We start from the raw sequence: 24,944 nt of genomic DNA, 5'->3' as shown, positions 1-24,944 counted from the left end.
AGTGGTTTTGATTCTAAGAACATTTGGGTTTGTACGACCTCCGTATCCAGTATTATGCATTATCATTGTGATGTTCATTTTGTAAACTGTGGCCCCATTAGAGTGAAAAAGTATGATAAAGCAGAGTATCCTTTACTGTTTGTGGGGGGAAACACCCTGTAAATGACCTGAAGCTTTTCAAAATAAAAGCACAGCTGTTGAAGACACGTAGAAGACTGCGCAGTCTGTGTTTATTTCCACTGCATGAAAAGTATGAATATGATCCATCACAGATGTAAATACACTTTAATCTCTATTTTATCATAAATTGCCTCATTCAAGCTGTTGCTGCCAGAACACTTCATTAATTTTGCGTGTAGGTGTTCTTCCTCAGGAGGCTGAGGCGAGAGATGAGTCATGGTGCTATAAAAACAGGCCTGACACACATAATCAAACACACTCTCAGCCCACTACTGTACATCACATTTCATAATATTATTCCTACCGTGGTTACACAACATGAATAATATACTGGGAAATGGTCCAAATGTATTTTGCTCCCCTACGACAGTGAAAACTGAAATATGATCAGTAACAGGGCAGATTATGACATTCTCCACAAACATTTCCCTTTCAGTTGTTATTGTTTTAAATACGCTTGTTTGCATGAAATAAAAAAGCTGCATGTTTTATGAACAGTCCAGCATTTCAGGAAGTTTTGTCTGATGAGTCACATGAAAGATTTGATGCAGTTTTTCATCTCTTTTAATCTGAGTTTAGCCTGTTTTGTCTGGCCATAATCAGAGATTAAACTGAGCCGATTGTCTTTTTTCATACAGACTGGAAGAAGGCAAACGGGATTTCCCCAAATCCCCCCATAAAAATGATCTTTACCAAAATATACGGAGGCCCTAAAGTGCCGATCAAATATCTAATGAATAAAAAAACAGAAAAATTTGAATTTTGGTGCATAAACCCAGCAACACATGATGGTGGCAGAATTACAACACATGTTATTAAATGCAGCAAGATGAACATTAAATATAAGTTACCGTATTAATTTTCCTATTTATTTACTTTGGTGTTTTTTTATTCATTTATCTATTTATTTCCTATTTAACCCTATTGATTTATTGGTTTTTCTATTCTACGTAACGAAGCACAATAAATAGACAACAGAGAATAAATAATATAATAGTTTAAATATCTAGTAGTAGTGTCTGTTCTTATCAGACACATTTCACTGTGTGTTGTACTTGACTAACTATGCATGTAACAAATAAAGAATCTTGAATCTATATAATATTCCACCTTCCACTTTGTAAAAAAACCCAAACTTTCTATTAAATATATCTTATATATCTTTTCTTTATAGTTTTCGTACATGCTGAACTGAATAAACAAAGAAATAAGTGAATAAGTAAATGAAGAGAAAATATGAATACATAAATAGGTAAATGGTATGCTGTTATTTATGCATTCATATATTTGTTTATATATTTTTTCACTCTTTAACCTAATTTCGTTCATATTCATTTTCTTATTTATTCTTCATACTGCCATCTACACACGGAAAAGAACACAGAAGTATACCATTTATGCTTATATTTATTTCTCATCCTTCTTCCCCCTCTGATTGTTTCCTCGGTTATTTTTCTGTGTTTTTCTCACTGATGGGGCGCAGCTTTGATTTGATCCAGTTTATCCCACGTGATGAGAATTTTCTGCCTTTGTTCTGTTTACACTCACAGAGAAATGAATCATCTTTGTTGTGCACATTCTCCCTCAGCGCCATCTGCGCGGTGTTGACACCACGCTTTGATGGGTATTTCCATTGTCCAATGGAAGCCGTGGCTCATGTCCCCGTGGACCCAATGGGCGGGGCGACGTTGTAGGTGGGCGGGGACAGCAGAGAGCAGGGATCTGTCAGCGCTGAGCTCGGGTCAGTCGTGCTGTATCCGCCGAGCAACACTGAGGGTCTTCATGTGTGATTATGACTGAGGATAATGGAGAAAAATGGAAACGGCACGGACTGAGATCACTCATAGAGATTTGGACTGGACGTAGATGCTCCGCGGCCTGTTGATTCCGCTACAGATGTGGGAATTTTCTGGATTACAGTGAAGTTACTGGAATCTTTGTCATCTCGGTCTGAAGAAAGACATCCAGGCGGCCTGAAATCACTCAGACTCCCGCTGAAGCCCAGCCGCGGTTAGCTGCCTGTTACGAAGCAATATCGTTGTTTTATTCTGTAGAAAGTTATTCAATAAGATAAACCTGTGCATGGCTAAAATTAGCGGTTTGGTGTCGTTATATAATTACTGTTTTAGCTGTCTGGGATAGCAGCAGCAGGGATAATAGCTAAGCTAGCTAGCAGGGCTGGGGCTAGCCTGTTGTTAGCCGGAAAGCTGCGCTGAAATGACAACAAAAAGACACCCTCCAGGTTTGGGAGTTTGATACATGTATCATAAAATAGATCTGCTTTAAATTTAGGTAACAGCTGCCAGACTTAGTTTAAAGTAAGTGCAGACAGTAATCATATTTTCTTGCAACTACAACAATCATTCCGCAGCTCCAGTTACACTTTAAATATGTGCTTTAATCTTTAATCTCGCAAAGATAAGAAAAGTCTTTTGGTCTTTTTTAAAACATCATTTTAAGTTGTCAGTGCCAGTTTTTCCTCGCTCCCAAAACTATTATTGCTCTTATCTTTAACAATGTTTTACTTTCCACAACCACATTTTTGGCAGCCAAACAGGACATTCCTCTGAGACTGTGACCCCCTTTTTTCCTATTTTTTTTTCTTTGCCTGAAATTAAACTACCTACAGTTTAGAAGACTGTTAACAGGCAAAACAAAGACTCCCAGACCCGCATACGGGACGTTCATGGCATAACAGACTGTGTATCAGGGAATAGCAACGCATAAGGGTGCTGTTTGGTTTCCCCTTCAGCTTCTTGGAGACTACTCCCTCGACCTCCATGTGAGACAGGATGGGCAGCCAGGGCAGCCCAGTGAAAAGCTACGACTACCTGCTGAAGTTCCTCCTGGTAGGCGACAGCGACGTGGGGAAAGGCGAGATCCTGGACAGCCTGCAGGATGGATCTGCAGAGTCCCCTTACGCTTACAGTAGTGGTGAGTCACTCCCACCTCAGCTGATCGGGCTCCTGCTGGCTCATCACTGAAGTCCTGAACATACAAGCTGCGCACGCCGCCACCGCTGCTGCTGTGGAGAGCGTACAATGACACATTCACATACACTGAACTTCACAACACAGCAGTGAGTCAGGCGGTCATGGATGTGTGTGTGCATTGTTGTTGCACATAGTGGATAAACAATGCTTTCTCGATGTCAGTATAAAAACAGGTTATTATTCAGCGAGCGTAGTTCCTCTTCTTATTCCTAAACACCTTCAGCGGCGGCCAACTGTGGGGGGAAAAAAACAGACCAGGCCATGTTTTAGTTTAGCAACATCAGCTGTTTTTGAGCTGCTATGGAGGTACAGATGGAGGTCAGAAGGTCTCACCTTCAGTGTAGGAGTTCAGAGAGGTGTAACTGAAACAAATGTCCCTCTAATAGACTGATCTCTGATCAAATAACTGCTGTTCCAGAAGTGTAAAACAGACTAAACATGAAAACATTTTTGTGACTCGGTCATCACCAACTGCATACATGCAAATTCCTGAGACAGTGGGAAGCATTTTCAGCCGGGACTTTGCTGCACAGCTTCATCCGATGGCGTTAGTAAAATATAACTGAGCAGGTTTCGTGTTTAAAATGTATTCTTAACTCTCTGTTGCTCTAAGAGCATACTGTCAGACAAGTCAATGGAAACCAGGAGTCTTTAAACAGAAACTCACAGAACGTAACCTGGGATGAAGCTGAGGTCATGACAGTGGCGTTGTGAGCCTGTTATACTCACCTTTGTCATCCTCGTCACTGCCATTTTGGCCATTCGTGCAACTTTCACATTTTGTACCCTTCGACGCATGCTTCGTGTGGTGAAGACAGGTGTGTTTAAAAGTGTGTTGGTTTTTGCCGTGAGTTTAATCATATTTAATAACAGAAGCACGGATCATACAGAGGTGGATGTTGCAATAGGCGAGACTTTTCGGGGGAAAACTGATTTCTTTGTCCTGGTTTCGACGACGACTCCTCGTATAGCAGCGCTGATGTCAAGGTTTTGTCTGAGTGGCGATACCTGTCATTCAAAAGAATAGTGCAGCTAGTACTTGTGCCATCAGTGCTGTGGTGATGTCACACGACCAATGTGGCGAGTATAATGGGCCATTTAAGCCTCAGTTCCTGCGTTGTGAGTCCATTACGGGCTGCTAAAGTCTGAGTGACGTAAATTTCATCATCAGACGGTGACTGTGCGCGTGGCTGGCTGTTATTTGTGGCCGCGCAGACTTGTCCTTTGAGATTTACATTACATTTCACCAACTATTCACATGACCCAACCGGTGGTCTTTAACAAGTATAACGGGAAGGAGCGCTCAGCCGTCGGGCCTCCAGCTGTACGTCTGTAATCACGGTATTATACTTGTTGTGGATTTGGACGTGGACAGCTGAGGGCTGAGCAGTCATTCCTGTTATCCTTCTTTGAAGAGCGCCACCTGGGGCTTATGCATAGTTGGTGCACTGATCCAATTTTTCCTGTTTCCAATACAATGCCAGTGCCTTTGCTTCAGTATCTGCAGACACCAACTCAATACCAGGGTACATTCAATCAGCTGGTATTTCACAGTCAGAAGAAGAAGAAAATGGGAATCATGTTTTTGTCATTAGAGTCAACTTGATGTTTATTAATGAAATAATTGATAACAAGTAAAGTGAAAAATGCACTCATCTCCTCAGTGTGAGAGTATCCCTGTTGTTATTTATGGCCTCATTAGTTTCACTGCTCTCAGTCTCACTGCGAGTGCACCTCCTCGCACACAGAGTGGAGCAGATGGAGACTGGAGGAGTAAACTAGTATGAATCCAGCTGACGACAGCGTGTTCTGTTAACATTGGTGCTATAAAAGCTTTGGCACTTTTTTAAAGGTGGTTTAAACTTTTACATAAAAGGCTTAATATTTAAAAAAAATCACGACCATCAAAATGCTTTAAAGCTTCAGGTGGAAACGGACATTAATTATGACTAATTACCCGGTGAGACTGCGTCTCCGGCACTGTGTCAGTCTGTTAGTCCAGCTTCAACTTTTCATTTACCTTCCAGTTCTTTGTTCCTCGCACTAAACCCGCCGTCACTTTAGAAGATAAGGAGGAAGAGAATGAGCCGGCCTGCAAGCAGCAGCGGTGATGCTGTCAAGTGAACCAGTCCATCATAATAACAACACAATGGAGTGCTGAGCCTGGTCGAGTCCTTTGGGGATATTTCATTGTTGTGCACTGAAAGAAGAAAGGTTTAAGAGCCTCATTTTTCTAACTGATGCACTGAGATGTCTTTTCAATCAGCTTTTTTTAATTGTCTTCTCTGCTAAAGCCTGCTGTTATCAGATGGCTGCCATGAAGCATATCTCAGATCAGGGGAAATTATTTGAAATCCTCTTAGAAATTATTAATGCACAGCAGCTGTGCCGCTCACAAGAACTAACGTCAGCCATGTTTTGCTTCTCTTTATTGCCTCAAAGTGAAATAATTTTAAAATGTCATTAATTACCCGACACAGCTCCAGCCTGTAAAGCAGACTCGCTGAGACTGTGTTCCAGCAGTCTGATCATCAGGTTAACCCGTCGAGCTGCGACCGTGCTTCTGAGGCTCCTAAACGCTGGAACAGCCTCCTCCTTCTGGCTGGTCGGCTTAAACGCAGTTCTTCCAGCATCACTGGGATATAGTTCAAAGAAATTAGACTAATGACATCCAGCAAGGATGGAAGTCATTTTGATGAATAAAAAGATTTACTTCATTTATCCCCAGATGTTTGGAAATTCCCAGATCTGGTTTTAATGTGCTCATCACTGTTGTGACCTTCTGCTTTGTTTGAACTAGAATAAGTTTAAAAAAAAAAAAAGGTTAAACCCTAATTCCTTATTATTCCTTGTTATCATTCAGTTTATAAGGATTGTTTGTAGAGACCCTCAGCATGAACACATTCATAGATTTGTGAACTCCAGTTATCCTCATCAGAGAAAAAGGTTGAGGTATGGATGAAACGGTGGATTTGTGAAGTGTTCCATCTATAATTGGTTTGATAATGGAAACAGTCGCCGCCTTCTCGTGCATCGCAGACATGTCTTTGCATCTTCTGTGAGGCGTTTGATGCTGCTGATGGACGTCTGATTTGTGATCAATAAAGCACACAAACTCTAATGACAGAGCAGGAAATGTGACAGACCGGTCTATCCAGCTGGCACCCCCAAACTCGACAGCCAGCTAATCACAGCCTGAGGACAGCGTTATCCAATCAAAAGCTGTCCTTCTGTCCTGATTTTCCCTTCTGAAATATTCAGGGTCCTCGCAGGCACTCTAGCCTGCCTTTGCCAGAGGGATGGAAATCAATAGCAGCGCTTCCGTCGGCACAAACATCCCCATCGAAGCTGCGATCCACTCTGCACTCCATATTTAATGAAGCTCTTTGAATTCTTTTGATCTTCCTCTCATCAAATGGGGCTGCTTCCTCTTTTACAGACTGTTTAGGAGCTGGCCTGACAGCAGGGCAGCAACAAACATTTGATTTATCATCTGATCGGCTGACAACAATCCTGAGTGGATTTTTTGTTTTGTTTTTTAAATGCAAAAACTGCTTCCTTCTCTAAGAAGTCGGTCCAAAACCTCAAAGCTGTTTCCTCTCTGATGGTGTTCATGACCAAATGATTAGTCATCAATCAGAGAAGTAATCAGTAGATGCATCAGTAATGAAATCGAAGCCTGTTAACATCATCATTAGAAGAACCTCTGAGTCACTGATGGCTTTGTGATGAGAAACAGTTATGATATATACCAGGGTAGGTGTCTGTTTTTCAGTCCTGCTGGCTTGGTGGTCCTCCGTGTTAGTTAATTAATTAGTTCCTAGTCCTGTAATAGGACGGGAATCGACTGCAGCTGGCGAGGGCAGTTCTGATCTGTAAGATGGAAAGAATCTCCAACTAGCAGGTGGAGAACTGGTTTATGTGCTGCTACACCGAGCTCACACTGAGCCAGCAGAGCAGACACCACCAGCTTCAGTCCACAGTGGACAGTGGAGTTTGTGTTGTTGTTGTTTCTGGGAAACTTGTGTTTTTCAAACTGGCTGAAAGTGAAGGGATCAAGTCGAGGAGAGGACCTCCGTCACAGCCAGGGTTTTATCACCTACAGCTGTTGCAGTGAAACATTTAATTTGGCTTAGAGAGGCTTAAGTGTACCCATCACCAAACACACACGCGAACTGAGGGAGGGTCTCTGTGATGCTGCTGAGTGCCAACAGGCAGCTTCGTCCTGTGGCACGATTCCTCAGATGATGGCGGGAGCGGGTCCCTGCTGGGAGATGCAGTATTTATGATCACACACTGATGGTGTAAAAAGGAAGAAGATAGAACTTTTCATCTAAAAGAAAATAAAATACAAAAAAAGTTTCAGGTGAAAGCCACTAATGGACTGCACAGCTGGACCATCAGTGTTTTTCCTGCAGTATGGTCAGTGCTGGTAATGTGATATGTCTGCAGGCGGTTTTATAAATGACAGATGGGAGTGCGCATTAAACTGAAATATGATGCATCAAACTGCATTTTCATTGTGCTGGACTTGTGAATGAGACAGAAGCAGTCTCTGCAGCATGTTGGCTTGTGTTTAGTTTCTGGTGGAAAGAGTTTAACTGCGCAGCGCTTTTAGATGACGCACTCTAATTTGAGACCATGTCAAAGCCTCTTCGACGCAGTCTGAGCAAAAGCTGAAAGCCTGAAGCTTCACACATCTCTCCCACAAAGTGAGTCCATTCCCAGAATAGAAGCAGTTTTCAGCTGAGACATTAGAGGAGCTATTGATTATCTGGGATGTCCTAAGTGCGCCCTGGATATGAGAGGAAAGGAAGCGCTCGCTCCGAAGCCCTGCACTCGCTCTGATTCAATTAGGCCAGCCTGAGCTCAGCACTTTAGCCCGGCAGCAGCTTGATGCTGCCAGGAAAATTGGAAGATCTTGGTAATGTGGTCAGCCAGCAGCTGCTAACTGCCGGAGGCTGATGCAGTAACATTTGATAGAGCTATTGTCTTTTTCATTAATGTTAATAATGGCTGTGGATTGAAGATTCGCTGAGCTTTGGCTTAAAGGGCAGCGAGGAAAAGTGAAACTGTGGGAATTTAACGCAGGACTTGTCTGCGTGAATACTTTTTACATGTTTCTGTGGTTCAGTGAAGAACATTCATGAGAATTTTATAAGTTTCAAGGAGTTTTACTGAGAAACAAAGAGTCCGTATTTACAGTGTTCGCCCTTCTTATCAGAGCTCCAGGCTGATCCGTTTGTGTGCTTCTGCTTTTTAAAGGCTGCACATACCAAACACAAATAACTTCTTCCAGGAGCAGTTTGGTGGCAGACTCTGTGTTTTTCAGCGTAATGAAGTGAGAACTTTGATTATCAAATAAACCTTATAGCTGATCTTAATCCAGTCCAGAGTCTGTGGTCAGTCTTTAATCAGGATCATTTTAAACTGTGAATCATGCAAAGCTGGTCTAATTAGACTCCAGGATAAAAACACAAAAACCATTTAGTGACACAAGAACCTGTTGAGCAAAAAGATAAACATCTTATCAGAGGTGAGAAACGGATTATTCAGTGGCTCACCTGTGTGGCTCACCTGTGTGGCTCACCTGTGTGGCCTCAGGTGGTAGCAGGCTCAGTGCAAACCTCAGGAACATGTCCAGACGTGGCGCGGTGGGGTGGCAGGTGTAGCGGTCTGACAGGTTTGTCAGAGCAGAGCTGAACAACAAGGACAGAACAGAACGAGCTGTTAGCTGCATGTGGCGCCACGCCACAGGCCGCCTCCATCACAATGGCTAAACGGTAAATACGGCGTGTAAAGGCTCGTTACAGGTCACACGCGAAAGGTTGTCACGGCACATTGTGATGGATGGATGAAGGTGTAATGGCTAAAACGTAAACTCACCTGAAGGATCAGGTGAAGCTTTCAGTCTCTACATTCATGGTTTTATTGACTTTTTTGATCCTCTTAGCAGCAAAGCATTAAACTGCCACCTGATTATATTACTGTTATAATGATTTATTTAGGAGTTGATATTTGCTGTTATGCAACTGAAGCCACAAAAGTAGATGTTATGAAACACACTGTTTAGATATACAATCAGAGCAGTGAAAGAGCGGCGTTGTTTGTTATCATTCCTAAACGCGTGGTTGGGACATTTTTAAAGAACGTCACGGTCGTCTGCGTCGTGTTTCAAGTGTTCATGGTGATGATGAGTCACTTCCTCCAGCCTCTCTCTGACTGAGTACTGTACTTGATTGATTTTTATCATTCTCTGTGCTTCTATCTCCCTAATTCCTGTCTCTCTCTCGCTTCTTGTCCAGGTATCGACTACAAAACCACCACTATTCTCTTGGACGGCAGGAGAGTGAAGCTGGAGCTGTGGTAAGGACGCAGTTTGATTTTTTTATTTTTTCTTGCATCCACTCTAAAATCCTGCAGTATGTGTCTGTGGCCTGAAGCCAGAGTTTGGTCACATTAAAGCAGAAATGGGGCATGCCTTTGGTTTAGGCAGAGCGAGGAATGGGAAAAGTTTTTATTGATAGCTTTTTTTTTTTCTTCCCTTCCTAATTCTGTTTTCTGTGTTTGGAAAAACAGCAGGCCTGCACAGGATTTCAGCTTGAACAGTTTTATTATCTCTGAGTCTGAACACAGAGTTGGAGGGAAAAAAGAGAAGAAGGCATGCATGTGACTCAGTTACTTCTGTTTATGTAGCACATTTAAAAGCAACAGGAGATGAGCCAAAGTGAGGCGAGCGAAGGCAGATTAACATTTAAGGGAAACACATGAATTTAAAAACCACATAAAGATGAACAAATAGAAGAAGAATATATTAAACAGATTAAGTTTAAACTGGAGTAAAAACAGACTGCAATGATGGGTCTGAAAGTAAAGACTCTAAATTTACAACAGCAGACAACGCTGAGCCCAGTCTAAGGGACGAGGCCAAACATCATCTGTACAAACTGTGAGTCATCTGTGGCACTCCACACCACGCAAAACATCACACGCTGTGTGGCTAGCATCATCACGCCTGTGCAGAGAGTGGGTCAGTAATAACTGGACTGGATTACAGCCTCTGTGTCAAAGTGCTGCAGAAACACACCTCGTTTTGTTTACAACGGCACAGAATCTGGCAGACCGCAGAGAACGGGTGAATAGGTGCTAACATGAAGCTGCACAATCACACTAAAGCCAATGAATAGCTAGCAGCCTCCAGGAGAGAGACGTTTTAGGAGGAAACCAGCTCGTATGAACTCCCATACAGGTGAAGTCATTTCCTGAGGAGGAAGTAAACAGCACGTCCACCTGCCAATAGATAGTCCAGTAGATGCTTCTGAAGATAAAGAGGAATCTCACTGCAATGAAGACAGCCTTTACTGGCATTACAGTCAGATTTGTTTCCCACACTGAGTTTTTTCTTAACATCTTCCGTGTCTCAGCCTTTCTGTCACCTGCCCGTACTTTCAGCTCACAGCTTTCATAACTGCCATGAGTTTAAAGCTGCAAGGTGCACGTGCTGTCATGTCGGTGAAGTAATCCTGCATCCGTGCAGTCGCAGCAGATTCACGTATTTGTCTGTGAAGACACTGCAGTGCTAGGCGAGGCCTGTTTGGTGGAAGTAGGAATTCAAGGAATTCGACTCCTGAGGGGGGAACCAACACCTCGTCTTCTGTGTGAAGAAAGTTTGAAGGCAGCTGCGTGATGCAGGATCTTCTTTATTTTGCTGCCTCAGTCTCGCCTCCTCTCCTCGCTGTTTTACAGTGTCAATATCACCTTCTTCCTCTCGTTCACGCTCTTTTTTTTTTTTTTTCCTTCATCCTCTGCTTCCTTTTTGTTTCTGTGTGGTTGGAAAACAGCTTCTGGGATTATTATTACCATCTAATCCACAATAAGACCAAAAGGACAACATGAAATTGTTCCACCTAACAAGAGTTTGTTATTCTGAGCCACGAGGCTCCATGTTGTCCATTGTTTACATGTCCCTTCATTAGTTTACTGTGACTCAAGCCCACATACGCCGTCCTGGTGCCACGAATGCTCACCGGAGCACCAGACGTGAAAATAGTCCAACATGCATTGGGAAAACCATCAGCATGCAGCTGTTTTATAAACATTTAGGAATTTTAAAAACACTTCAGTAAGGATGCGGTTCATTAAGTCGGAGGTGTGCAGGCTTAAAGAAGCCAGAAAATGTTTGTCTTTTCTGGTATGCTGCACAACAGATGATCCTCCCAGACGACAGTGCGTGTAGATGGACTGATGCTGCTTGGAAAAGTGGAGCAGCTGGTTTTTAAACCTGAAAAAAGAGATTTTATTCTCATTCTGTGTGTCAATCTGGTTTGCATAAATCTGTCCCTCATGAGTTCTCTGGTCTGTACAGCTCTCTGTGAAACCACAGGCTGAGCTCACGTCTGACCTGCAAAGTATCTGAATAAATAAGTTACCGTGTTGAAGAATGAACCAGTCAGAACTATAAAGTGATTTTGATTTTGAGCCAAACCCACAGCCTGCACTGATTATATGTAATTTAAACTGCCTTGAGACTATTGTTATCTTGTGCCCACGGCTCAGACGTCCTTATATTTACCATATTTCAAGTCTGTGTGCATGCAGTTGTAGGAATGTGCAGTCCTGCTGCCGCTCGCTGTAGTAGGAACTACCTCACGGACACTTTTCACACGGTGGTGGGTTGGAAATGCAACGTGTGAGATGCAGTGAACTTCACAGGTGTAGATGCAAACTAAGACCCAGTCTGACCGCAAACTGTGTATAAACACGGTGAAGCCCCCACCATCATCGGTGTTACTTTTATTTATTTATTGGACCCATGTTTAGATGACAGGGAGCCGTAAATGCACTGATAGTTTTGTTATGCTTTTCTACTTTTACTGCTTCTGCACTACAAGCCACGTTCAAGAGCTCACACACACCTTAATGCAGCGCTTTCTTCTCTGCTTTTAAGAGCCTGTTCTGTGTCACTCACACTTCAAACCGGTGCATCAGGAGCAATTTAGGATTGATCATCGTCTGTATGAGGACGGAGAGAGCTGGAGGTTGGATCTGACCTTCCTGCCGGCAGTGGCTCATTGAGCCGTCTGTTAGCACAGTACAGCCATGTTATTTGTTAGATAATGAGTATAGTTTAACCAGGTGGATTCATCCACAGGGTAATTGTTATTGGAGCATTAAATTTGCTTCTGATTTCCAGCTGAAGTTTGGGAGCTGTTTTATAATGCGTCCCTATGGAAGTTTTGTTGGGCACGTTCTCCATTCTAGGGGGGGTATTTGTGTCCCAACAGTAACTCCTTTCTAACATCAGGTGAAAGAGGAGAAAAATGCCCTCCGGGTCGATGTATAGCTCGTGCTTGTGGAGGGAAAGGGTCTGGGTGTGAAACAATGGGAAAGACATTTTTTTTCCCAGAGTAATCTCCAGGCAGAGAACTTGGAGTGGATGTCATCGCTCTGGAATGCAGAGTGAATGGAAAACTCAAATCTTCACAAAACTTAAAGTGCAATTGTGAAAAAGCCTTGAGAGATGTCCAAACACCATCAGGAGTCCAGAGCTCTGTGACCCATTTAAACTTTGGTGCTCTCAGAAGTACTTTACCAGGAAACCATCAAAGTAGGCGGGACCTTTCACTCTCAAAGATGGTTTCAAAATCACGTTAGTGGTGGGAAAAAGTGCAGTCATTTACAAATTTTATAAAAAACACTAAAATCACTCACTAGCAAAAACCAAAGCACTCTTATCTTTGATCAAGTTGCACATTTTGATATAAATTTGTGGCATTTGCGACAGATCATGGAGGGTTTGGTCAGAGCGCGAGCAGGCTGAAAGTGTTGTGGATAGATGGATGAAGGGATTGAGTTGCATGTTTTCGCCTCAGTTTGGAGGACTGCTGCTGGCTCTGCTGAACCTGAAACCCCCAAAAAGAAGTCGGCTCAGATTTTCGTCCTGTTGGCTGAAACCTGCTGCTTTTTGTGCTGTTTACCCCGAAAACAGAAGAGGGATTTATCTTCTTGCAGCTGCACAGATCTGTGTGTTTAATGTGCTGCCTTTCCTCAGGGACACCTCGGGACAGGGGAGGTTCTGCACAATCTTTCGCTCGTACTCCCGCGGAGCTCAGGTGAGGAGCAAACAGCTGCATTCATTTAAATGCTGCTGGAGTTTGTATGCTGACATCGTTTGTCTCTCTTCAGGGGATCCTGCTGGTGTATGACATCACCAACAGGTGGTCCTTCGACGGCATCGACAGGTGGATTAGAGAGATCGATGAGGTGAGTCTTTGAGAGTCTGGCTTTGTTTCTAATGAATCCAGTCTGACCACGTGACCCACACCTGAATTATTCTCTGCATTAGCATAAAGGTCCAGATTCTGGACACACGTTGAGCCTGGTTTCCTTTCTACATCATGTCCTGCTGTGTTTAAAACTATTATTTAGTTTTAATTTATGCTCTTACTTTGATTTCAGATGTAAACAGGTGAGTTATAACCCCCCCCCCCCATACTGTTGTTGTGAAGGAGAAATTATCTGTAGAGACCAAAACCGTTTCTGTGTCAGGCTGTAAACATGTTTATTTCTGTCGGGAGTCTCTGGGGACTGACTAACTGCTGGAGCCTCTGCTGGACGTTAGAGGAACTGCAGCTTTTCTTGGACTCTAGAAACGAGTCCCTTATAGAGATTCCTATAAACAAGCCGTAACACAAACCAGTGAATATCAGAGGAAAAAGGATACAAAATAATATGTGAACATCTAAACATGTATTCAGGCAAATCTGGTGCAATATTTGTTGCAGAAAATCGGTGATCAAATATTTGAATGTAATCAGTTTACAGCCAGCAAACTGTCATCACTTTTCATCTGTTTATGTTTCACCTTCCAGAGATTCTTGAGTCGACTATCTCGTTTTTATTTCTGTCCTTAAAAGTGTTCAGTTCTGTGGAGGTGGAGCAGGAAAGGCCAAACAGGAACACACATTCCAAAGGCCAAAAATACCGACACACACGCACACTAACAAAGCGGACATCCTCTTCGTTTCCAAGTCATCAGGAAGGACACACACATACAAAGGCTGTATTAAGTAACTCACTGCTTACTCATATATGTTTTCTTAGCGTCAAATTTTAAGTGTAAGATTAAACCAATCTAAGATCATCCCTGAAAGATAAAATATAATCCTGCAGGAAAAAAAGAGGAAAGAAAAAACTAACAGTAACACAGCAAAGTGTGCAGGGATGATGATGCAGGAGGTAATGATAGACGTTCAGCTTTAAAAAGAAGTTTTAAAATATTCAGATTTTCTGAAAGTCTGCAGTGCGTCTAATGCAAGTCCTGAAATCCCCAAATCTCAACTCTGGAGAGGGAAAAGTTAGCGTGATGCCTACAGCTACCAGAGTATTTAAAAAAAGCAGAGTTAAAATAAAATTCTAGACCAATCAGCTCCTGTGCTGTGTGTATATGAAACGTCTGGATATGAAAAACAAAAACAAGCTTCTGTTCTGGTTCAGTCAGTCAGCATTTCCTGTTTGAAGCTTTAAATACTTCTATACCTCAATCCGTGCATATTAAAGACAGTAAATACGTTTAACAGTTCATTTGAGTGCCGTTTGAGTCTTATTGGCACCAAAAAGCACCGGGTCTAATGAAATAGCTCGGCCAAAGGAGGAACCCTTTAAATTTTGGCCGTGATCATGTTCTTAAGAACTGCACAACAGATGCTGCCACATAATTAAACAGTCTAAACATGTTTTTTTTTAATCCTCTGCTGTGCTTTTGTCTGCCTATAACAATATTGTCATTTTATCTCATTTTTCCTTTTTGAAAAACTGATCTCAGATTAGAGGTAATAACTCACATTTTTGCTGTCCTTCTTCTCCTGTTGATTAATGAGAACCGTTCTGGTCAAATAACCACATCAATGAAATTTAATTCCTGCTGCTGTGTGACTGCTGTGAGGATTTATTAAATTACACACTTCATGATTTGCACAGCCAGCAGAAAATCTGTGAATTACATTCAGCAGCGAGACGAGACACGATCAGCCTGTGAGGGTGAATCTGATGCATCTGTCACTAAATGTGGTTAAAGAGTGGAGAAAAGTCCCAGAAAGTTTCAATTTGATTGTATTTGCAACGACAGGGCAAAATGAGATAATCTCACAATGGTAAAGAGTCCTTCTAAAAATTCCTGGCTCCATATGGTTATCACTCCTGAGTTAATTGTAAAATTTTCAAGCATAATGTTTTGAGCTGTCCAGCTAACAGAGAAACTAAACCAATCACCACCTCTTTCTTCTTTTTCTTAGAAGTAGTATTCTTTATTTTAACAGGTCAGTTTTGGGATCTAATTTTAAGGGACACAGACACTTAAGAAAAGGATGTGCAAAAGGGGAAGACAAATACATGTTCCAGTGAAATCAAGTGTAGCTTCATAGTGTTTTTGTAGCTCACTTATAGGTGTCAAAGTATTTAAATCCAGTTTTCAGTGTGAGTAGAAGGTCCAACTAATGTTAGAAGTGTCCTGTGACCCGACAGTGTTATTATATTTAAATGTAACAGGGGCTCAGATGTAAGATGAAGTAGAGTCTTATAAATAAACATCATGCAGTGCTGCTAAGCAGGACCATCTGGCTTCTTCATATACTGTACAGTAATAAATGAGGGAAGATTCACCTGTGATAAAACACCACACAGTGATACTTCACTTCACTACATACTTCACCCGTTGCCTACTGGTGGTGGTCAGAGGGCCCGGTGGCGCCAGTGTCCGGCAGCCTCGCCTCTGTCAGTGCGCCCCAGGGTGGCTGTGGCTACGATGTAGCTTGCCATCACCTGTGTGTGAATGTGTGTGTGAATGGGTGGATGACTGGATGTGTAAAGCACTTTGGGGTCCTTAGGGACTAGTAAAGCGCTATATAAATACAGGCCATTTACCATTATTTGAAATAACGAGGCTTCAGGTTGAGGGGGAGGCACGCATATAAATAATATCACCATCACACAGAAATTTGTAGATTGCAAATTTATCGTGCCGCATCATTGGAAGAGCCAGTGGCATATGAGATGGTGTTTCTAATAGCGGAAAACACCAAAAGATGATGGTGACAGGACGTGCCAAACATGAATATAAACATCATCGCCACAATCAAGTCCAGATAAATTTTAGATTGTGGAATGATCTTACAACCCCAAAAAAGGGAAAAATAATTTATTCCTTCAGCAAAATCCAATTTTAGTCTTCAGTTTTCCTGGTAGGTGTTCCATGTGAGTCAGTTTGGTATCGACTGAGTCCAAGGTCTTTACACCAATCAAATTTTTACATTTTAATACCATGAAGGGTTTGAGTATAGACCAAAGTATGGTTTTTGGTGACCTCACCAATAACGTGATTAGTTTTATCGTAGTTTAGAACACATTTACATTTGCTGAAATATTTCTTAAATTTATCAGCAGGCTGTAGTTTTGCAGTCGTCATGATAAGGGAAGATCCAGTGGCATATAACGTAGTGTCATCTGCGTAAAAATGTGCATTACAATTTTTGAGTCAAAGATGTAATAGTGTTTATAGTAAACAAAAGAGGTCCAAGAATACTTCCCTGTGGAACACCTGTACTAATGATGTCCATCCAGAGTCTGAAGTAGTTATAGAAGTTTTATATATGTGAACAGCTGAGTACTTTTAAATAATATGGTAAATAAAAGAGGACCAAGAATAGATCCCTGTGGAACACCTGTACCAAAGGTAGATGACCTCATTGGAGGTTGTCTGAGTGTGAAAAGTCAACAAACTCTGAGAAGAAACAGATTAGTGGTGACGGTCGCTGTAGTCATGTTTCATTCAGTTTGTCAGAATAGATTGGGATGAATTAGAGAGAGGTACGTGCTGCGTGCTGACGTCCTGTGCCTGTTGAATTAATAACAAACCTTCGTCAGTCACTTGAATGTAACATCTCTTATTCACTACATTTCTCTTAACTTGCAAAACCCCTTTTTACTTTTCAGGAACTTAAAGTTGCAAAAAGCACCAATAATCCAATTCAAACATCATCTCACAGCAGTGGGTAACTGTCTTTTTTTTTCTTTTTTTTCTCCCAGCATGCCCCAGGCGTGCCTCGGATCCTCGTGGGTAACCGTCTACATCTGGCATTCAAGCGGCAAGTTCCCACCGAGCAGGCGAGGGCGTACGCCGAGAAGAATGGCATGACCTTCTTTGAAGTGAGCCCGCTGTGCAACTTCAACGTCATTGAGTCGTTCACAGAGTTGTCGCGCATCGTCCTCATGAGGCACGGCATGGAGAAGTTCTGGAGGCCCAACAGAGGTGGGTGGATGTGGAGCTGGGGGCACCAAAGTGAGCAAAAATGGGTTGTTAAACTGCACTCTGCTGGATTTTCACTACCCCCGAGAGCAAGAGAAAATGAGTCTGTGAAGCACTGTGGAGCCCAGTCAGCAGATGGATGTCATATCGCCACACAAACTCTCTCAAACTAATTAATTTGAGCTCATTCCTGTCATCGCTCTGTCTCCTTCGTGTGTAATTACAGTTTAAAGCAGTGGGAAGTGATGTCCTGCACGTCCTTTGAGACTTTATAGAGAACAGAGTCAGGCTCAGTGTGCTGAAACTCGCCTCCTCTTTCAGTCTGAGCTTCCTCCAGTGTGTCAGAGAAGCAGCTCGAGCTGTCTGAGCTGTGCTCCTCGAAGCAGCTTCAGATCTCCTGCTTTTCTGAAATTTTTCTTTTCTTTATGGACAGTTTTATTCAGAGGAACGTTCTATTCCTGTTGGATTAAAGCAGATGGAATCACTAAGCTTACAGCAGCTCCTGTAACCTCAGCAAACTGCTGCTATGAGAAAGACAGACAAAAGTCACTCGAGTCCTTCATGTAGAAATCAGTCCTCAGTTTATTTGAGGCGATAAGAGTCAAAAGAGGTCTAATTTCCTTTAGTTTTGTTACAGTCTGTTCATAAATTGGTAATAAAAAGCATTTATCTAAAACCTGACATTAACATTTTTCCCTTAACGGATGTTTGACGTTAACCTCGTCTCTGTCACCTCCCTCTCTGCAGTCTTCAGCCTGCAGGACCTCTGCTGCAGAGCCATCGTGTCCTGCACGCCGGTCCACCTGATCGATAAGCTCCCGCTGCCCGTCGCAATCAAGTCCCACCTCAAGTCCTTTTCCATGGCCAACGGAATGAATGCCGTCATGATGCACGGACGCTCCTACTCGCTGGCCAACCCAGCCGGCGGCTCCAAAGGCAACAGCCTGAAACGCTCCAAGTCTATCCGTCCGCCGCAGAGTCCGCCGCAAAACTGCACCCGCAGCAACTGTAAGATCTCCTAACAAGCGCCGCTCCCCGGATCGCAGCTTGGAGCGGGCGTGGGATCAGGAGACAGATGTGCAGGGTTTCGTTAGCTGGAGGAAATCCCTGAACCCGAAGAGCAGGAATGATGGATAAAGGGATGAATGAGCGCTACCTCCCACCTACACGAGGTCATGTTTCAAGTGTTTAATGTTCTTTCCAGGTGAAGGGGGAGGGGTTCGAATGGTGCCTCAGGAAATTTAGAGAGTGACTACAAATGTTTTGACCTTATTTACACTAAAACAAGAGAAAAAGACTCCAGAAACTCTCCTCCCTGCTGGAGAGGCTACTACATGAACAGAGATCCCTCACCAACACATATTTAGTTACTCTACATGATGCACGCCGCTCAGTGTCTGTGCATCGCCGCAGCCTTCACTTTCACACCTTTCCTGTTTCCTTTTTTTCTGTCCACACATCCGTTATTTTTTGTTCTGTGACTGATAAGCTAACCATCAAAACACTAGAAATAATCAGTCGCTTTTTGTCAGCGCACGTGTGTTTTAAAGTGATTTTATATTATAAATCCACAGAGGTTTAGAGGCCCCACCCCCCCAAAATACCCCTGGAGGACCCGGCCTGAGCCGAGTCCAGACTTGTTAGTGTGCCTTGAGCCCAAGTGAACAAGCATGCAGCAGATAGATCGCTAAAAGCACGACAGTAACCATGAATTAGAAAATCCACAGAGGTTCAGTTTCCTATTTTTAGTTTGCAGTCCCTTCATCTTCTGATGGACTCCATTTGTCGCTTAAATGCAGCCAAATGTGACGAATTATACTGAGGAATTTATTTTAAACACGCTTTTTATATACATTTTTTTTAAGGAAAATGTTTGTTGTTCAATATTTCACATGTGACAGTCAGCCAATCAAATGTACAAACCCAAACTGAACTTTTCAGACGGGGTGGAAACGTGCTTGGGACTATTTTCAGTGGAGGAGTGATCTACATTTGGTGTTCTGGTGTGGAGTGTGGTTATGTGTCAGTGGTGCATCTGTTTTCTTTTTCACCCGAGAGCTTCAGCGACTTGATTTTTTCCCCACTCCTTCCTCTCATCATGCTTTTCAGATTTCACGCCTCACCTGTCGTGTCACACCTTTATAACTCCGCAGAGTCACGTCTGCGCTCACCTGCTGCTTCTCTGACAACGTGCCACCGATCCAGACTCGCCTCAAAGCGATGCTCCACCCAAACTCTCTGAATGAGCGTGTTGGTAACGGAGCAGTTAGTGACACTGCTGCAGTCCATCAATCCATGTGTTGGTTTCACAGAAAACATCAACATACGATAACTTCAGTACATTTAATGAAGCCTTCACATTCTGAATGTTTTCAGAGTTATCGGATCTTGAAGTTCATCAGGGTGGATTAAGAACATTATACATGTGTCTCCTCACACTCGTGCACAAACTGTGATGCTTGCAGTGGGTTTAAAACCGATTAGTTTGCATTTTTTAACAGAGCTTCAACATCTTTTTAAGCCCTGGAAATTTCACATGGATATCTGTTAGCTGTGAGGGATCAAAAAATGCAGAATAACTGCAAATTTGGACCCATTCCCATGTAATTAGAGGGCCTGTAACTATGAAGATATTCATGTGTGATGGTAAAATTTTGCTTGGCTTCATTAAATAAACTAAAGTTGTTGAACATAAAAAATTCAGCTGATTCTGAGAGACCCACAGACGAGGGACCGAGTGATTTCTTGCATTAAGTAATGCTGCTTTTCTGGGGTTTTTATTGCATTTTAAACAGATTATCTGTGGTTTTTCGCTCTTTTATGACTGAATCGTCAGCTGAAGCTCTAAATTGAGCACAAAGAACATAAAGCAGTTCATTAGACCATTAGTAGAAGTGAAGCAAATATATGGTGTCACCCTAATGGCTGCAGTCAGTGTCACAGTTGATCACTGAGTAATAAAACCCAAATCACACTAACTTTGCTGAAACATGTTCCAGCTGCCATTGAATTTCTCGGATTTTCACTGCAAAAAGTTCAAATTGAATTAACTTAAAGTCACAGAAGACAAAGAAAACCGGCCAATCGTGCAGATTTGAAAACTGCAAACTGTTAATTAGGAGCCAGAAGTAGCAGAGAGGAAATGTCGACAGTGTTTTTGTGCGCTCAGATCTGAATGCGTGAGCAGAGAGCCTCAGCACGCAGCTTTTTGAAGTTTTCCACATGCACGCAGTTTCCCAACACGGCGCTGAAGTGTCAGCGTGCTGTTTCAGATTAAAATGATCATATTTACTGTGATGAAGCGTGGCTCTGTCTGCCGCTGTGAAACTGAAACAGTCATGAAGCTCTGCTGCGACATAATTGGCTCAGATGTTTCTGTTTTGGTTGCTGATTGGTGGTTTTGGTGGATCGGCGATCACTCGGGCTTCGCTGAGTGTCGCACCCGCTCTTTGTGTAACGTGTTTGGTTTTATTTTCACAGTTTTCAGGAGTTTAACCCGAGCACAGCTGCTGCTCTTCATTGGGCGGCGTGTCATTTTAACCATCCGGTCACATCTTTAACCCACACAGTCCCCTCAGCTGTTAGCTTACTGCGCTCCTGTGACTCTGCTGCACGTCTGTCTGCTCATGTGTTTTCCATAAGTTTAATTCAGTTTCAGTCTTTGCCTGAGCTCTTGTGACTTTCTGAGAAGCTGTTCAGATGATGTGACAGTTGAAGTTCTGATGAGGGCAAACAGGAAACCAGTCACAGCGGCTGGTCAGGCTCGTGTTGAAGTGGAAACTTTCCAGTATTGATAGTAAACAGTGACCCGTGTGTATCGGACCGCTCTGAATGTCACTCGCTGTCTTTCATAACCAACTTCTCTTTAAGGCACACCAACTCTCAGAGCAAAATGTCAGGAACATTTTCACGCTTTAATCGACTCTTTTCACTTGTTGAGACGTCTCACAGAACATTAATCAGGAGATGTTAAAAATATAAAAAGTCTTTCTCTCAGTGGAAGCATAAATAGTTTCACTTCATTTCAGGATGCTTAACTTCCTTTTTTATGCTGTTTGCAATTTTTACTCTGTGATTTTCATCACATTTCAGAGAAAATCAATAATGTGTTTTAGATAAACTGCGACCAAATCAGTTTTCCGCCCACTCAGAGTCTCAATCTGCAGATAAAATCTCGCCTTCACTTCTGTCACAACTATAAGCTCCTTTCACCAGTGACAAAAACGACATTAGTTAATAATTTTGACCCAGAAGGAGTCGGAGTTAGAAGACGACCGCGGTGTCAAAATGTAGAAAAAAGCAGACGTGTGGCCGCGTATCCCACACGGTGACAGTTGGGATAACTTTAACTTTGCATGGCGTCATTAAATAAACCGTTCAGCAGAAATCAGCTGACTCTGAGGGGGTCAGGGGTCAGGTGGGAGTGAGCTGCAGGTCCTTTCAGAGGACTGAGGCATAGAGACGTGTGTTCAGGATTTCTGCTGTTGGTTTTCCTGATGTTTGATGTTTGAAATAAAAAAAAAAAAAACAGCAGACTGTGCGTTTAAATGTGAACTCTTGATAATCGAATTAAGCTGCGACCACGAGGTTGGAATTAAATGACCGTCCGCCTCGTGTTTGCCGTCCGTGTTCCCGCCCTGCTCGTTCTCCTGTGAGCGCAGCGCAGCGTCGGCCTCCGTGTGCGAGCGGCCGCTCGTGTAGAAACGAGCCGGAACACGTGAACTCTTCCGAGTCGCTGCGTTTCAAACTCCTCCGACTGGATCTCCCACGGGAACCAAAGCAGCAGGTCTTCTTCTCTCTCTGCCTCTGATCTGCACCGCCGCCTCCGCACGCTGTCCCATGATTCATAGCTGCTGAATAATAGATGCTCCTTTCATAGATCTCTGAAGAGCTTCATCTCCGTCTCTTTCTTCCTCTCTGCTCGCTGCGTGGTTTGTTTCCTCCTCAGTTTCTGCTTCTGCCTTCTTTTCCTTCGCCTTAAAATCCTGCAGATGATCGTTTTTTCTCCACGCTTCGTTCCAGGTTTTGTGGCGTCTCTTCAGGCGATCGGAGGGAGCGCCCTCTCCATCCGCTCGGCTTTGTTTTGTCTCCTTTCTCGCCTTTAATGATGCCCCCCACTGATCCAGAGTCAGATTATTCCTCCACCACACACATCAACTGTAGTTCCAGCAGCACCCTCAGGACCAGCCTAATGTTCTCTAAGAATAGCTAAACCATGAGATTAGTCTTGTTTATGGTGGTTTAATGTTCAGTGATCTCAGCACAGTAAACAGCATCTGTGCTCGGTCTCTCACTGAAAGTGTTTTAGTGCAAAGCTTCTAAAAATAGAAGCTCAATTGGGCTGAATGCTGCTCATCTAAAATAACGCACAAGTCACCTGAAAGGTCAAATAAGGAAGATTCAGAGTTTAAGTTCTCGATAAACTGCAGAGATATGAGTGGCTGATTAAAGGAGAAACATGGCGTAGATTTACAGCTGACCTGTTCAGCTCGTTTCCAGCTCCCTCAGAGCAGCTTTGCATGATTCATAGTTCAAAATAACCCTTCTTTATCTGAAACCAGGCCTCGGTGCAGCCCCTCAGCTCATCCTCTGCCTGAAACAGAGTAATTTAGGCTACCACGTGCAATCAGATGGTCCGAGATACAATATTAGGCATGTCCACTCTCTGTGAATTAAGACGATTCATCTTAAATGTTTTCGTGTTTTCAGTCCTAAAGATTTCGACATACCCCATATTTCATGCAGGATTGTAAACTACACTTAAAGCACTCTGCATGTTTCTGTTATAATGCCAGACTTCTATATTAAACATGTCTATTGGTTCTAATAATGAGGCAACGATATGTAAATGTAACCCCTTTAAGCCGAAGTTCAGCCTCTTTCTGCTGTGATTAAGGTTTAGAGAAGCAGATTTCCTCATACAGTCCTTTCTGCAGACAGCACAGCTCAGAAATACCCAAAACTGCCTCTCAGCAGTCGTCCAGACTTTAGCCAGTCAGAAGAAGGTTCAGGAAGGTGGGGCCTTTAAGCAACGGGAGGAAAGTCAGCTTGTTTGACAGAAAGGCCGGGCGGCGATAAATAAGGTCTTTCCTGATCTGCGAGTCATGCGGCGCTGCTCTGATGGAGTCCCAGAATGAAAATGCATGTAAATAATTGGAGGAACTTTTACGTTTGAACTCAGAGCACAGCTGAATAAAAGGAAATCAGCAGTGATGATCACATGGTTTTTAGTAAATGTGCAGAAACACTCTCGTAGTCACAACAACAGCAGGAAGTGAAGAACATGTCCTCCTGATGAGGAGCGTGTGAGCGTGGTTCAGCATTTTTCTTTTCCTGCAGTTTTCACACGTATTTTAAACGTTTGTTACAGAAGTTCAAGAATGGGGAAAAAAGCTCTCACACCATCAGGTTTCATCTCTTTGCCAACATTTTTAGGTTTTTATCTTCTCCCACTCTGAGGCTTTTATTTGCCTAACATCAGCACAATAAACCTCGTGTGTTGTTATTTGTTCATCCAACCACAGTTTTTTATTTGCATAACCACAGAAACATTCACAGAGGATTGTGGGAATGTTTGTAACAACGAAGAAAAATGACCAGTAAAACACTACTCCTGTCTTTTTGGCTGAAGCTGCTGAACGAGTGTGTGTGTGTGTGTGTTTGTGAATGTGTGTGTGAGTGTGAGAGAGAGGTAATGATCTTTAAACATCAAGCTGAACATTTTTCTTTCTTGTTTTTAAATTATTGATTGTACAGTTTAAGGCGATGTGTATGAAGATTTTTCACAATAAAAGTATTGAATGTTGACGTCAACCTGTCTCAGGATTTTGTTTATTTTACAGCCCAAAAGAATAAACACCTCAAAAAAAAATTTATAAATCATTTCATGCACATAAAACATGAGCACAGTCCTTGAATCAGTATTTTATTAGAGAAGGCTGCCATCTAGTGGAAGTTTGTGTTGCCTTAGTTTGAAAAGAAGTCCAACCGGAAGTATTTAGAGTGCAGTTGGGAGTATTTTACAAGAATAAAATCATTTAGATTATATTTATCTGTATGGTAAGATTGATTGATTCATTTAAAAAAAAAAATTATGTTCAGAGGTGATTCAGAATGATTTCAGAATAAAGTAGATAAAACGTCTCCGTTTACTGTATGAAAGTCTGTGGTCTAAAATTCAAGTACAATCTTCCAAAATGTAGTATTTACTTTTTGGGTTAATTAAAATGTGTTTTTCATACATGGATCTACTTTTTAATTTAGTTTTAGTTCACTAAGTGGTGTGTATGTGTGTGTGTGTGTGTGTGTATATGTATGCATTAGAGAGAGAGAGAGAGGGAGCGACCAGCGCCGATCTGGTCCCAGTCCAGTCCTGTTGGACTAAAAACGAATAAAGAGAGGCACGCAATTGAAAACTCCTCGAATCACCTCCTGGCAAAACACTGCCACCTGGTGGCACTTGCAGCTAA

General features: G+C 42.6%; 1 protein-coding gene across 2 annotated transcripts; it reads left to right on the top strand.

The window, feature by feature from the left end:
* Positions 1-1,894: 1,894 nt before the first annotated feature.
* rab40c (RAB40c, member RAS oncogene family) lies at positions 1,895-24,288 on the top strand. 2 transcript variants are annotated; one of them, XM_031732248.2, is made up of 7 exons: positions 1,895-2,190; positions 2,933-3,114; positions 9,479-9,539; positions 13,225-13,285; positions 13,359-13,436; positions 17,256-17,478; positions 18,223-24,288. In XM_031732248.2, the coding sequence occupies exons 2-7, from the start codon at positions 2,973-2,975 to the stop codon at positions 18,495-18,497; spliced, it is 840 nt and encodes a 279-aa protein (XP_031588108.1). In that variant the 5' UTR covers positions 1,895-2,190; positions 2,933-2,972; the 3' UTR covers positions 18,498-24,288. The 2 variants fall into 2 exon arrangements, with proteins under 2 accessions (XP_031588108.1, XP_031588109.1); XM_031732249.2 differs by having other exon boundaries at positions 1,895-3,114.
* The last annotated feature ends 656 nt before the right edge of the window (positions 24,289-24,944 follow it).

Source organism: Oreochromis aureus, linkage group 4 (genome assembly GCF_013358895.1).
Source record: "Oreochromis aureus strain Israel breed Guangdong linkage group 4, ZZ_aureus, whole genome shotgun sequence".
Taxonomy (NCBI): Eukaryota; Metazoa; Chordata; class Actinopteri; order Cichliformes; family Cichlidae; genus Oreochromis; species Oreochromis aureus.
The sequence above is the reverse complement of the archived record's forward strand: the minus strand, read 5'-3'. Positions and strand labels throughout refer to the sequence as shown.